The following is a 15606-nucleotide window of genomic DNA, read 5'->3' as shown; positions in this document are numbered from 1 at the left end:
TTGATAGGACTACAAATACCAGCATTTGTACCTTTTCTCCTTGGTGAATACGGAGAAACGACAACACGCAGTGTTGAATCAAAAAGCATCAAGTGAATACTTGATGAGAGGACAGGGGGGAGAGAGAGAGAGGGCAGGGGGAGAGAGAGAGAGCAGGGGGGAGAGAGAGAGGGCAGGGGGGAGAGAGAGAGAGAGAGAGAGGGGGAGAGAGAGAGGGCAGGGGGGAGAGAGAGAGGGCAGGGGGGAGAGAGAGAGGGCAGGGGGAGAGGGCAGGGGGAGAGGGCAGGGGGAGAGAGAGAAGGCAGGGGGGAGAGAGAGTGAGGGCAGGGGGGAGAGAGAGGGGGAGGGCAGGGGGAGAGAGAGAGAGAGAGAGTGAGGGCAGGGGGGAGAGAGAGAGAGAGTGAGGGCAGGGGGGAGAGAGAGAGGGGGAGAGAGAGAGGGCAGGGGGGAGAGAGGGCAAGGGTGAGAGAGAGAGGGCAAGGGGGAGAGAGAGTGAGGGCAGGGGGGAGAGAGAGTGAGGGCAGGGGGGAGAGAGAGTGAGGGCAGGGGGGAGAGAGAGAGAGGGCAGGGGGGAGAGAGAGAGAGGGCAGGGGGGAGAGGGAGATCAGAAGCCCCTCTCCCTGCTGTGCATATTCATGTCTTGACTGGGGTGCTGATGAGAATACTGATATGGTCCTTTTGTTGGGCTGGGCCTTAACCACAGAACACACGCACACACATACGCACTTTGAAGACACCATGCATATTTCCTCAAAGCGACCAGGGCTGAGTGATCCTTTCATATGAACTTTTTTTTTTTTCTCCAGCAAGTGTAGTATGACTGACTGACTTTGAACTGAGACATGTCGAACAACATTAGCTTGATTTCAACATTTCCACACGCCGCCTTGCATGTTTTCAGCATCAAAGTGTATTTTCTGCCCACGTATCACCCTCCCCCTCGGTGCTGTGCCCCTCCCCCCCCTCCCCCTCGGTGCTGTCCCCCCCCTCCCTCCCCCCTCCCCCAGGTGATGAAGACCTACCACATGTACCACACGGAGAGTCTCAGCGCAGAGAACAAGCTGAAGGACGCAGAGAAGCAGGAGGAGAAGCAGTTCAGCAAGTCAGGTGACCTCCACGTCAACCTGCTGCGTCACGACGAGCGCCCGCAGAGACGCAGCTCCGTCAGGAAGATCGAGAAGATGAAGGAGAAGGTGGGTCCTGGTTAGAGATGGAGAATGTCCTGGTTAGAGATGGAGAAGGTCCTGGTTAGAGACGGAGAAGGTCCTGGTTAGAGACGGAGAAGGTCCTGGTTAGAGACGGAGAAGATCCAGGTTAGAGACGGAGAAGATCCTGGTTAGAGACGGAGAAGGTCCTGGTTAGAGACGGAGAAGGTCCTGGTTAGAGATGGAGAAGATCCTGGTTAGAGATGGAGAAGGTCCTGGTTAGAGATGATGGAGAAGGTCCTGGTTAGAGATGATGGAGAAGGTCTTGGTTAGAGATGATGGAGAAGGTCCTGGTTAGAGATGATGGAGAAGGTCCTGGTTAGAGATGGAGAAGATCCTGGTTAGAGATGGAGAAGGTCCTGGTTAGAGATGATGGAGAAGGTCCTGGTTAGAGATGAAGGAGAAGGTCTTGGTTAGAGATGATGGAGAAGATCCTGGTTAGAGATTATGGAGAAGGTCTTGGTTAGAGATGAAGGAGAAGGTCCTGGTTAGAGATGAAGGAGAAGGTCCTGGTTAGAGATGAAAGAGAAGGTTCTGGTTAGAGATGGAGAAGATCCTGGTTAGAGATGGAGAAGGTCCTGGTTAGAGATGGAGAAGATCCTGGTTAGAGATGGAGAAGGTCCTGGTTAGAGATGATGGAGAAGGTCCTGGTTAGAGATGAAGGAGAAGGTCTTGGTTAGAGATGATGGAGAAGATCCTGGTTAGAGATTATGGAGAAGGTCTTGGTTAGAGATGAAGGAGAAGGTCCTGGTTAGAGATGAAGGAGAAGGTCCTGGTTAGAGGTGAAAGAGAAGGTTCTGGTTAGAGATGAAGGAGAAGGTCCTGGTTAGAGATGGAGAAGATCCTGGTTAGAGATGGAGAAGGTCCTGGTTAGAGATGGAGAAGATCCTGGTTAGAGATGGAGAAGGTCCTGGTTAGAGATGATGGAGAAGGTCCTGGTTAGAGATGAAGGAGAAGGTCTTGGTTAGAGATGATGGAGAAGGTCTTGGTTAGAGATGATGGAGAAGGTCCTGGTTAGAGATGAAGGAGAAGGTCTTGGTTAGAGATGATGGAGAAGGTCTTGGTTAGAGATGATGGGGAAGGTCCTGGTTAGAGATTATGGAGAAGGTCTTGGTTAGAGATGAAGGAGAAGGTCATGTTTAGAGATGATGGAGAAGGTCCTGGTTAGAGATGGAGGAGAAAGTCCTGGTTAGAGATGGGGAAGGTTCACACACACATACGCTTTCCAGCACTCGCAAAGACTAAACACACAGGAATATTTCACTATCCCACCCCACCCACCAGAGATTCTCACACACACACACACACACACACACACACACACACACACACACACACACACACACACACACTTTCCCTCTGAGGGTGCTTGTTCTCTATGGTAAACTGTGAGGCTGGAGAAGGTGTGGTGAACCTTTTAGATAGCGGCCGAAGGGGGAGGCGGTTCTGTCAGGTTACAGGATAGGAGGCCGCTGGTCTGCTTGTCTAAGCCCAGTCAGACAGAGGGAAGCTGGGGAGAAACAGAGCACAGGGAGGCCGGGGGCTGCCTGGGGCCATGGAACACAGCCAGACACTCTCAGGCAGAGAGAGAATTCCAGGTCAGTGATCCAGCTCTAAAGAACGGCAGCCTCCTCCAGTCTCAGTTTAGCAAAGATTGTAATTCATGCTAATTCCCTTTTCGCTCTCTCTGTTTTTCTCTGGGTGTTACACACACACAATCATGCATGTTGGCGTACATTCACACACCCTCTAGCTCCGGAGCCAGGCCTCTGAATCGCACCATAATGCATGCCTGACAAACATGCAGATTTCATTTTGGATCTTCGTCTGGAGTCAGTTCATGCACATGAAAGCAGCGTTCTGTGTTCAGTACAGCAACAGGAAACCAGGAGACCGTCAGACTCACTGCTCTTCACTGTCGTCAGACTGCTGTTATCACAGAGGCTGGAACAACTCCTTTCACTCACACTCACACACACTCCTCCTTTATTCCTTTCTTCTTTTATTCTCCTGTTCTGCCTTGTGACCTGATTGGAGCTCCCAGAAGCCAGTGTGGCTCAGAATCCTCCACCTGCAGACAGCGAAAAGAGTAATCCCTTCTCGAGCTTCACATCTGTAGTACTGCTGGGATTAGCATGATCAAGTGTCTGTGGGATGGGAAATGGGGAATAAGGCACCCGGTGTGGTGTATTTGTCTACAATTTAGCTCTTCTTTCCCACTGATGTCATCCTCTGGAACACTACAACAAACAGCCACAAAAAGGGTTTTGCCGTTTTTAGATATTTTAGATATTTGATGCAGCGCTAGCTATAGCCTACTTGTTCGCTCGTCGAAAAAAAAAAACAAAATCTAAATTGTTATCAAGTTCAGTTTTTGAGCTTGTTGTTTTCCCCCCATGCTGATACCGGTCTGTTTTCTAACATACGATGTGAATCACTACATGGACAGCTGATCTCTTCTTCTCTGCAATGACGGCCTTAATCAGACCCAGCTGGGTGCCACAGCTTGTCCAGCTCACTATGGCAACAGAGACCGCTCTCCGTGTCTGAAAGGCCTGATAGGGTTTTTTGCGAAAGATGATAATAATAGTCTGATATGTGTTTCTGTGTTTGTGCGAGCATGTGTCTGTGTATGAGTTGTGTCTGAAGAACACTTGATTCACACCAGACTGAATACAGCCGGTAACCGCATCGAGGTTAGCTTGAAGCAGGACTGACAGCTAAGATTCTGTCGGTTTTCTGACTATCCTCACCTCAAAATAGATCGTATTCAAAAAGGCTGACTGTGATAAATGTTATTATGTGAAACTAGCCTACCTATTGCTTAATTTGTGTCTGTTTACGATCTCTTCATCTTTCTTCCCCTCCTTTTAGAGACAAGCCAAGTACTCGGAAAACAAGCTGAAATGTACAAAAGCCCGAAACGACTATTTGTTGAACCTTGCCGCGACCAACGCTGTCGTTGCGAAATACTACATCCACGACGTCTCGGATATGATCGATGTAAGTACTGCGAGCAAGGCTTTCAGATGAACTATGAGTAAGCCGGGGAGTAAGAAGGGAGTCAGATGGCTGAGCGGTGAGGGAATCGAGGGGGCTAGTAATCAGAAGGTTGCCAGTTCGATTCCCGGCTATGCAAAATTACGTTGTGTCCTTGGGCAAGGCACTTCACCCTACTTGCCTCGGGGGGAATGTCCCTGTACTTACTGTAAGTGGCTCTGGATAAGAGCGTCTACTAAATGACTAAATGTAAATGTAAGCCAATTGGGGGGAGAAGAAAATCTGAAGACCATTTCTTATCCCTATCGTTTTTTTTACGTTATGAAATCTTGATTTGAACATAAATTTAAGATTAGCCAACCTGATATTCATTCCTTAAAATTATAATCCAGCCCTTTTGACGTGTTAAAGAAAAAAAACACCCAAACACTCCACAAAAAAACTAAACAAGTACACTGTCCCTATAAACTTAAGACGCGTGCCAGACACCCCCAGATGCCCTCATCGTGAACCCTGACTGAGTGTAGACTGTAATCCTGTGTGTGTGTTTGTGTTTCTCAGCGTTAGGGTAACGTGTTTCCCTGTCAGCATGTGAGCATCTGTCTCTCACTCAGCGTTGCTCCATCGCAAGCTGCTCCCTCCAAGCGTTTACATCAACTCTGGTTCATCTTCACCTCCGTCACAGCAGCAGTGTTGTTTGACGACAGAAAGATATCCCTGCCAGATATGTAGGATACAGTCACGAGGATACGGTTATTAGCTTGCGAGCTATCTAGCCAGTGAGTTTCTAATTTCCTGTGGAGGGTTTGTGTGAGGTGATGCGAGGACGCCTTCCTCCTGCTGTGTGAGAGGAGCTCAGAGAGATGACCGCTCCTGGGTGTGTCACACACACGGCTCGCTCAGAGGAAAACACGCAGCAATGTTGAAACATGACCCAGTACTCTAATAAGAATAATACATTTTATTTTACAAGGCGCCTTTCTCAGCACTCAAGGTCACACGCACACATACACACACACACACACGCACACGCACGCACACACACACACCTCTCACTTTCTCTCTTCCTCCCGTGTTTTTTATTGCCATTTCCACAGGTCAGGAGGTGTGGAGGAAACGGTAGAAAAATTACACGGAAATGACCCTTCCTCTCTGAACAGGATAGTGACTGGTCTTACCCCACAGGGTGTGCCACAACAGAAACCATTACACTCCAATTTGACCTTGACTGATCTACTTCCCTACTGAAAATACAATGTTATGGTAGCAACATTGAAAAGTTTCATTTCATTGGGAAAACATTTCAAAAGGAGAGCGCGCCACTCTCTTGATGGCATGTCAGAGGGTCATTACTGTAGGCTAGGTGGATTACCAGTCCAGCACCATTCCTAGCGCTAGCTTAGCCTAGCCCCAGCCCACCCAAAAGGGAGGCCTGATTATCTCTGGTTAGCAGTGTCCGGTTTGCTTTCAAAACCACTAACGGCTGCAGGAATGAAACCCAACTCCAGCCTCTGGGCTCAGAGTATGTATGTGTAGGCACAAGTGTGGCCGGCGTGGTTAGCCAGGAGGTTGGCGTGGTTAGCTAGGAGGTTAGCATGGTTAGCCAGGAGGTTGGCGTGTTTAGCTCGGAGGTTGGCGTGGTTAGCTAGGAGGTTAGCATGGTTAGCCAGGAGGTTGGCGTGGTTAGCTAGGAGGTTAGCATGGTTAGCTAGGAGGTTAGCATGGTTAGCCAGGAGGTACCCAGCCCAGGGACTCACCTGATGGTACCTTGACATCAGTCCTAAAGCCTGCAGACCTGGCTGGTTGTATGACAGGCTGGTTGTTGTATGGGTGGCTGGTTGTATGGCTGGCTGGCTGGCTGGTTGCGTGGCTGGTCAGTGTGGTAGGCCCTATGCTCCTCTCCTCAGGGCTAGACCACCATGAGGTTGGGCATTACTCAAACACACGAACATCTGTGCTGAAGTTGTTCCTCAGTATTTAAGGGACCATTGAACATTAAGAGTTGCTAATTGTATGGGGTCAGATGGCTGAGCTGTTAGGGAATTGGGCTACCAATCAGAAGGTTGCCATTTCGATTCCTGGCCATGCCAAATTACGTTGCTTCCCTGGGCAAGGCACTTTACCCTACTTGCCTCGGGGGAATGTCCCTGTACTTACTGTAAGTTGCTCTGGATAAGAGAGGGGAGACAAAAATGGCACAAACATTTTGAAAAAGGGGACGGCTTGCCTGGTGGGAATGAGATATTTCCTTCAGAGTATACTTAGCGCAGCAACTCTGATGGTTGTTTATTCAGTGTTTCCGCCCAACACAACACACTCGACCACCATCGTCTTTGAAGTTTGGAAATAGATTATGGAGGAGGGAGCGTATGGAGGGCTGGCCCATGTTCACGGGGCCCACGGTCAGAGATTCTGATTGGTTGCCGTGTTCAGGAGGCCTACAGACAGATGCTCTGATTGGTGGATGTTTCCCCCTGTGTTTGGGTCACATTGGTTGGTCTGGATTTTTGTCTGGCAACCGGAAAGGGACCGTGTCATCCCAAATCCGGTTGTCTGAACTGCAGGAAAGGGGATTGGGAGCAGGACTGGCTGTGTGGTCACTAGCTGAAGGAGAGGATAGGGAGACAGATTAGTTTCATTGTCGTTATATATATTTTATATTTAAATTGTTTTATTCTTAGATTTTTTAGTTCTTAGACTTTAGTTAAACTTTTGTAATTTCAATTAATTTAAGATTCGTATATGTTTATTGTTTGCACCTCCCTGCCACAGTAAATTCCGTGTTTGTATAACATACATGGCAAATAAACCGCATTCTGATTCTGGTTAGCTGGTCATTAGCTGAAGGAGACAAGGAACCAGTTTAGCCTACAAAACCACAGACACCCACCCAGTAAACAAACACAAAGAGATACATTTAAAATATAATTGAATTCTGAGCAAGAATAGCTGTATGCAATCACGTGATTCTGAAGACGCGCGAAATTCAAACGGATGGCAGGAAGTGAAATGCAGAGTTAAAGCCATTACAAGAGCAAAGCAACTTTTTTGTTAGTGGTTGCTACCAAGGTGCTCCTCAATATCTGTACCCAGCTGATCCTCTCAATGTTAGCGTTTTACGGTTGTGTACTTGAGCTACGTTTTAGCAGTAAGGCTACACCTTGTAAAATACTTTGTATTAACGTCAGCTTTGCTAACGTTGTGTTAAAATGTTAAAAACAATTACTTTAGCTTTACAAAGTACAGACACAGCTAACGTTACAAACATAGCCCCATCAATTGTATTAACTTAACTCTACCTTTGATAAAGTGGTCATCGCACAGCACACACGATCATTATCCGACTCGACTCCTCCCGACTGCAGATGCTGGTTTGCAAGCAATTTTTTTCCGGCGATTTATGGTTAACTTTTTGAATTTGTTTCCCCTATGAACAACAACTTTTTGTAACACTATAAAATCTTGTGGTTTGATCGATTTGAGCAAGTGTAAACAATGCGAAACGTAGGCGTAGAGTTTGTTCGCTTCACTTCCTGTCCTGCGTTTGCATTTCGCGCCACAGAAGTGTAGTGACGTAACGTGTTGTGCAAACAAGCTATTCAGTTTCCCTGCTAAAGATCAGTTGTTTTTGTTTCAAGTCTGGTGAAATAAGGGTTGAATGAATATGAGAACTCATTGGAGTCCTTAACAGAATACACATTTTATTTTAGAGACTGTTTTAGTGACTGTATAATATGTTGAAGAGGGATATGTCACTTGCCCCATCTTTCTCGGGTGATACACTGGCCCTTTTGAAAGACACAGAACAATTAGCGATGAAGACAACTAGGTAGCTTAGCGTACATCCTCAGTGTTAGAGCTTTGAGTGATTCACTCAGCTCCTCACACCGTCACTCACTCACTGGCCTTCCCCGTCTAATCTAATGAGGTTTATGCCGCTCTGTGGATGAGATAATTAGACCTATGTGTCCTACTGTGCTACCTAGTGTGTCTAATTCTGTGCTACACTGTAGCTATTTTGGAATGCTAACTTAGAGCAGCGCAGGATAATTTGATATTTAGTTCATGTTTGAGGTCGGGTCAACATGATAAAGGGAAACGAGGAGAATGGTGTAATTGTGTCATGTGAATGTTAAAGAGTTGTTATCGCTGTTGACGGATACATAATGAGAGCACCGAGACACTCTATATGTGAATCTTTTTTCAACCAAAACGTTTTTACACACACAGTGAAAGGAGAGGAGAGATCAAATACTGATAAAAACTAAAACGAGTCTGGCTTGAAAATGTACTTCAATACAGTAACAAAGTATTTGGACTTTGTTTCATCCCATGTCTGGATAGGATAGACATTCTCTGATATCCTCATTCTTTTTACCAAAAGCTTTTGAAGATAGCTCGCTTCTTCAGTCTTTTCATTGAAAAAGTTTCCCCCCCCTGAAATCCGACTTTGCTCAAAATGCTCAAGTTCCAAACAGACGATTTCATACCAAACAGTTTTCTCATGACCTATTTTCCTGTTTTCCTGCCTGGCTCCACAGTGCTGTGACCTGGGCTACCACGCCAGCCTGGCGCGCACGTTCCGCACGTACCTGTCCGCAGAGTATAACCTGGAGACGTCTCGTCACGAGGGCCTGGACGTCATCGAGAACGCCGTGGACAACCTGGACTCGCGTAGCGACAAGCACAAGATCATGGACATGCACAACCAGGTGTTCTGCCCCCCGATGCGCTTTGAGTACCTTCCACACATGGGGGACGAGGTGAGACAGGAGGCCAGGCTCTGATGCTCTGGGTTTCTTACTTTATTTTTTCTCTCGGAACACATCTCAGTGCTGTTATGGCCAACATATCGCAAGTCGTGAAATGCCTCTTGTACAATTACTCAGTCAGTGTTCCGTCATGTTTTTGTCAGAAGCCCACAATGTGTGACTGGCGTTTGACCCATAATGCTTTGCGGCCCTGCAGGTGTGCCAGGTGAGTGCCCAGCAGCCGGTTCAGACAGAGCTCCTGATGAGGTACCACCAGCTGCAGTCTCGCCTCACCACACTGAAGATCGAGAATGAGGAGGTGAGGAGGTAGGGGGGGTGAGAAAGAGGAGATGTCTGTCTGTCTCTGGTCAGTCTGTCTGCCTGTCTGTCTGTCTCTGGTTACTCTGTGTGGTTGTCTGTCTTGCTGCCTGCCTGTCTGTCTTACTGCTGCTTCGCTCGTCTGTCTGTCAGTGGGTTGGTCTGTCTCCCCCGTGTATCCCTCAGTGTCTCCCCCACTGGGGGGTCCTGCCCCCCCTCCCCCCTCCCCTGTGGGGGTGCTTCTTATGCCATCTGCTCCAGTCCCAGTTTGTCTAGCAGCCCCCACGCCCTGGTTCCCGGGTGCTGTGTGAATGTTTAGCATGTGCTAATGGGACATTTTCCTGTAAGGATAACAAGCGAGTGTAATTGGTGATGATGGGATACCACTCAGTGGTGATGTGTGTGTGTGTGTGTGGGTGGTCGTAGAGGCACCAGTAGACAGACACTCCAGGCTATACAGGTGCTGATGAATGTGTGTTAACAGCCCTGCCTGTCTAGCTAACTACATACCCCAATGTGTGTCTCCTCCATATCTTCCTGAGTGTCTCACAAACAGAGGCTAATGGATGAGCGCTGCATGTCCAGAAATGGCCTTCATCCATCTCAGCATGCTACAAAACGGCCACCGCGCCAGATTTACATACAGTCTGCCCAGACCCGGTCCATTTTCAGCTGTTCGTCTGACGAATGGTTGACCTGAGGGTCGCTCTGTAATGAACCCTGTAGCTCCTTCAGGGGACTGAAGGCTGCCATGCGCCACTCAAAGTACGATCAAACAGTGTTCGTCGTAGAGGGTCGATTTGTCTTTGAAATGGATAATGTCAACAATCACTCATGTGCCTCTGCCGTCTGCACAGCTGTGGACGCTCCACCTTTAGGACCTGACGGCTAAAATAAAGAGAGGTGGTACCAAGGGCCAATGGCGTTTGGAATAATTTCACATCCTTTGCGTGTTTTATTATTGAGCTAACCCTGTCCTTCCCTGCCCTCCCCTGTCCTATCCTGCCCTACTCTGTCCTGTCCTGCCCTACTCTGTCCTGTCCTGTCCTGCCCTCCCCTGTCCTATCCTGCCCTACCCTGTCCTGTCCTACCCCACCCTGTCCTGTCCTGCCCTACTCTGTCCTGTCCTGCCCTACCCTGCCCTGCCCTGCCCTGCCCTGCCCTGCCCTGCCCTGCCCTGCCCTGCCCTGCCCTGCCCTGCCCTGCCCTACCCTGTCCTGTCCTGCCCTACCCTGTCCTTTCCTGTCCTACCCTGCCCTACCCTGCCCCACCCTGTCCTACCCTGCCCTACCCTGTGTCCCCCAGGTGAGGAAGACCCTGGACGCCAGCATGCAGACGCTGCAGGACATGCTGACTGTGGAGGACTTTGACGTGTCAGATGCCTTCCAGCACAGCCGCTCCACCGAGTCCATCAGGTCGGTGGCGTCCGAGGCGTACATGAGCAAGATAAACGTAGCCAAGAGGAGAGCCAACCAACAGGAGACGGAGGTCTTCTACTTCACCGTGAGTTTGTTTCGTTTTTTTATGAAAACATTTTTTTTTTGATTGTATAGATAAAGATGTAGACCTGTCAGTGTTTTCTTGGGAAACTCGAATGAGCATTTGACAAAAGGAAATGTTTGCGCATTTGTGCGTCCGAAATACGTTGTATGAGTTGAACTTAAAACAACCTTTCCTTGCTCAAGTTCACAAATACCTTTTAGCATGAATCTGAAGAGAATCTAATAGAATAGAATCAAATAGAGAATTAAGGTGTCAGCTAACCCACCAAACGCGTATGACAAGTCTGCATGCTTTGGAAATCACGTGAAAATTGAATTATCCCTGGCGCAGATTGAATTTGGGTTGTTTGGAGGGCGACACAATCTGTTCTCCGGTGCTGTCGTCACATCACATTACTGCTGGCTGCTCAGTGACAGCTTCATCTTCTTCTGGTTTCTGCAGAAATTCAAGGAGTTCCTGAATGGCAGCAATCTGATCATCAAGCTGCAGGCCAAGCATGACCTTTTGAAGCAGACACTCGGAGAAGGTGAGGGCCTCTTCCCCCCCCCCTCTCTCTCTCTCTCTCTCTCTCTCTCTCTCTCTCTCTCTCTCTCTCTCTGTTCTCTCTTCCCTTCTCTCTCTCTGTTCTCCTCATACTCTCTCTCCCTCAGTCTCTCTCTCTCTCTCTCTCTCTCTCTTCCCTTCTCTCTCTGTTCTCCTCATACTCTCTCTCCCTCAGTCTCTCTCTCTTTTCTTCTAACTCTCTCTCTCTCAGTCTAGGCAGGCGCCAGGGATTAGCATGTCTTCCTGTAATTAAGACCCAGAGAAACCTGGGATTTGTAGGCCTGTTAACTGGCTGCCCTGATCCCTGATTGATCTCTTATGGATACGGGGGGGTTAAGGGAAGGTAACCATTAACCAGAGTTAATAATCAATGGGAATTCCATCAATAGCTTACCTTACACCAACCCTGGGGGGGACCTGGAGGAGACTGATCGGTTGTCCTGGCAGCAGCACAGGATGCCCCTCCCACCCTCATGTGCCTTGCCCCTCCCCCACCCCCAGGGGGGCCCTGTCCTTCTCAGCCGGGGGCATTTCATGCCCATTCTATCATGGCCCCCCCCCCCCGCCCCCGCCACGCCCATCTCAACCATCTCTGCAGCTGCTGCAGCACCTCATCAATGGAGACATCAGGAACACAGCTGAGCCCACACACACACACACACACACACACACTCCCCCATTGCCCCTTCATGCACACGTGTGTGTTATCTCCGTGTGTGTGTGTGTGTGCGCTGGGCACAGGGCTGCTGTGTATGAACAGGCCATATGGAGTCTGCAGGTACCACCCAATCAGAGCTGTGTCTCGGGCAGTGCCTCAAGCCTAGTGTGTGTGTGTGTGTGCACAGGAACATGTGTGTGTGTGTGTGTTTAGGATGGAGGTTGTGTGTGTGTGTGTGTGCTGCTAGATTGACCATGGAGAATACCACATGGTGCACAGTTCATTGAGCTGTTCAGATTAATAAAACACACAGTCAACATGGATGGAGCCTGAACACCAACACATTCCAGCTCTGTACGGAGTTCCTCAGCGCTCCATTCTGGGTCCTTTGTTCTTTATACATGCTCCGTCTGGATGTTTTGGGGAATGATGGTGTCTGGTATCCCTGACACACAGAGGACACTCAGTATTGCCTTCCCTTACACCCAAAAGATGGTTCGTGTTTGTTGGATTGTTTGAGAGATGTTAAACATTGGATGTCAGCCAACCTCCTTCAGTAAAACAAAGCAAACAAACTTCAAACAAACCACCTTCTCCATCTCCCTGACCCTGGTCTGCACTCTCAGAACCAACTTCTCCACCTCCCTGACCCTGGTCTGCAGACATCTTTTACATCTGTATGCTTCTGGATGGTGTGCATATGGCCAGAAGTGGTGTGCGTGTGTGTGTGTGTGTGTGTCCTGTGTGGGGACAAAGGGCTCGGTGAACCAGCACACATGTGAGATGACCCTCTGGCATCCCCTCCCCCATCTCATTTCCACCCCCCTCCCCCCTTTTGATTGGCTCTCAGACCCCCCCGCACCCCCAGGGTCCAATCACAGTCTGTGTCAGCGACCCATCCATGGCTTTGTCCCAAACCTAGTGTCTGGGGCCAAATATATTCATCTCTCCCTCAATAGCCAGGCATGACTCCTTTAATTGGTGCCTTCGTCCGGCCTTGACAGGAAAGCTGGACTTGCTGGTCTTAGCAGTGTGTTCAGGCCTTCATAATCATTCTCTCTTTCCATGTGTTCTTTTTGTCTTTCAGGAGAAAGAGCTGAATGTGGCACTACGAGGTAAGAGTCTGCCGGCTTCAGCAGCTGCTCCTGTCTGAACTAGCATGAAGGATATGACAAAGATCTGAGAGAAAATCTATAAAGATCTGTACCATGAGTACAAGGATTCAACTTGACTGGAAAGTGTTAGTCCACAGCTTGCCTCGCGGTGGACCATTTCATTTTCCCTGTTTATTGAAATTGAGGACAAACGTCTGATTATTCCTGAGAGGGACAAGCAATACATCTTGACATAATATTGATAAAGAAAAGTTATCTTATCCTACAAGTCAGCAAGAACAGGCGTGCATGTGTGTGTGTGTGTGTGTGTGTGAAATTAAGGTACTGGGAAAGGTTCCAGGGCCGCACTGCAGATGGAACCGGCCTGCTGTGTGTGTGTGTGTGTGTGTGTGTGTGTGTGTGTGTGTGTGTGTGTGGCCAGACAAACAGGAAACCTGAATACTGTCCCAAAAGCTCCACCAGCCTCTGAGGGCATTAGACCATCTGTGTAACACACGCACACACACACACACACACATCTCACTCTGTGTGTGTAAGGGGGTGTGTATGGGGGTGTGTGTGGAGTTTTCTGCATTTGGGGAAATCAAAATGAGGGGTAGAAAAACAGTAATAACAATCACATAATAATGATTAAGAAAACATCAGAATAGTATTTTGATAGGCAAACTAATCACTTGAATTAACTAAGACTTAAATGTCTCGTGGGAATTCTTACTGGCTGTGTCACACACAGGCTGGCTGTACGCTGTAACTCACAGCTAGCCAGCATGCTAGAATGTGGGCCGGCTACCATTAGACCTGCTGCTGTAATGTTTTCATCTCACTCCAGGAGTGATTCCCTCTTGGAGTGTTTACACAGCATCAGAGATCTGGTTGCATGTGAGGCCCTGGTTCTGGTCCTGGTTCTGGTCCTGGTTCTGGTCCTGGTCCCTAGGCCCCTGAATTGGACTTAGGGTTTCATGACCCAGGCTTAAATAACACTCCCGACATTATAAACAGGTAGTTTAGTATTCTTCATCATTTTTAGGTGTAGATCTCTTCCCCCCACCCTGGACCTGTGTATGTCAGAGAGAGGAGGGGCGGGGTGTGTCTGTCAGAGAGAGGAGGGGCTGGGTGTGTCTGTCAGAGAGAGAGAGGAGGGGCGGGGTGTGTCTGTCAGAGAGAGAGAGGAGGGGCTGGGTGTGTCTGTCAGAGAGAGACAGGAGGGGCTGGGTGTGTCTGTCAGAGAGAGAGAGGAGGGGCGGGGTGTGTCTGTCAGAGAGAGAGAGGAGGGGCGGGGTGTGTCTGTCAGAGAGAGAGAGGAGGGGCTGGGTGTGTCTGTCAGAGAGAGAGAGGAGGGGCGGGGTGTGTCTGTCAGAGAGAGAGAGGAGGGGCGGGGTGTGTCTGTCAGAGAGAGAGGAGGGGCGGGGTGTGTCTGTCAGAGAGAGGAGGGGCGGGGTGTGTCTGTCAGAGAGAGAGAGGAGGGGCTGGGTGTGTCTGTCAGAGAGAGAGAGGAGGGGCGGGGTGTGTCTGTCAGAGAGAGAGAGGAGGGGCGGGGTGTGTCTGTCAGAGAGAGAGGAGGGGCGGGGTGTGTCTGTCAGAGAGAGGAGGGGCGGGGTGTGTCTGTCTGTCAGAGAGAGGAGGGGCGGGGTGTGTCTGTCAGAGAGAGAGAGGAGGGGCTGGGTGTGTCTGTCAGAGAGAGAGAGGAGGGGCGGGGTGTGTCTGTCAGAAAGAGAGAGGAGGGGCGGGGTGTGTCTGTCAGAGAGAGAGAGGAGGGGCGGGGTTTGTCCAATTTGTGAAATGAACGACTGGTGCCGTCGACAGACCCAGTGTTTGCTCATAACATACCTTGTGTTATCCCCCACCGTGGTCTGCTGTTTCAGATGGTTATGTTTTTTTGTCCCCTCCCCCGTCGTCTCCCCAGGCCCCCCACCCTCCCCCCTAAGCCACAGAAACTGCGGAAGCCTAGGCCTCGCTCCGTCTATAACTATAAGCTGTTTAACGGCGACATGGAGAACTTCATCAAGGTAGCTGTATGTGTGAACGAGGGGGGTGTGGAGGGAAACCTTCAGCCTGTTCTCCTCGCCGTCTCCCTCAGCTAACCGCTCTCTCCCTCTCAGCCTGTAACCTGTACGCCAGACCTTCCTCTCCTCCTCCTCCTCCTCTCTCCCCGGCTCTGAGGAGACTTGAGTTACTCTGGGGGCTGTCACTAACCACTCCCACCTCTCACCACCCAGAACATTTAGCTGCATTTTTATGATTAAAATCTAAGACTAAGAGACTAAGAGAAGGCCAGCATGGTCCCTGACTTTCTCTACAATCACCAGGCCCAGGCCCAGACCAGTCCCTACCCCCCCACCCACCCCGTCCCCCCTGGCCCCCTCACGCTCTGCCCCTCCGAGCCTCCAGGGAGCGCTTCGCTCTGTCCGTCCGTCTGTCTGCGCTTCTCCTAACTGTGTGTGCTTCTCTGCCTCCCTTTCTTAATTCCTTCCTCCCTCCTGGCCGCGCTGCTTTCTGTCCCAGGGGAAGGAGGA

At 49.6% G+C, this 15606-nt stretch overlaps 1 protein-coding gene across 1 annotated transcript in view; it reads left to right on the top strand.

Annotated features, from left to right (window-relative positions):
- Nucleotides 1-15606, top strand: part of srgap3 (SLIT-ROBO Rho GTPase activating protein 3) — a 67419-nt gene that overhangs the window by 37216 nt on the left and 14597 nt on the right. Inside the window, exons 5-12 of the mRNA XM_084705583.1 lie at nucleotides 1008-1193; nucleotides 4080-4208; nucleotides 8747-8968; nucleotides 9174-9275; nucleotides 10580-10777; nucleotides 11219-11303; nucleotides 13066-13093; nucleotides 14997-15099. Coding sequence (XP_084561709.1) covers nucleotides 1008-1193; nucleotides 4080-4208; nucleotides 8747-8968; nucleotides 9174-9275; nucleotides 10580-10777; nucleotides 11219-11303; nucleotides 13066-13093; nucleotides 14997-15099 — 1053 coding nt within the window. The remainder of the gene's footprint in view (nucleotides 1-1007; nucleotides 1194-4079; nucleotides 4209-8746; nucleotides 8969-9173; nucleotides 9276-10579; nucleotides 10778-11218; nucleotides 11304-13065; nucleotides 13094-14996; nucleotides 15100-15606) is intronic.

Source organism: Hypomesus nipponensis, chromosome 9 (genome assembly GCF_054491055.1).
Source record: "Hypomesus nipponensis isolate SF chromosome 9, ASM5449105v1, whole genome shotgun sequence".
Classification (NCBI taxonomy): Eukaryota; Metazoa; Chordata; class Actinopteri; order Osmeriformes; family Osmeridae; genus Hypomesus; species Hypomesus nipponensis.
Note: the sequence above shows the minus strand (reverse complement) of the source record. Positions and strands in the feature narration are given on the sequence as shown.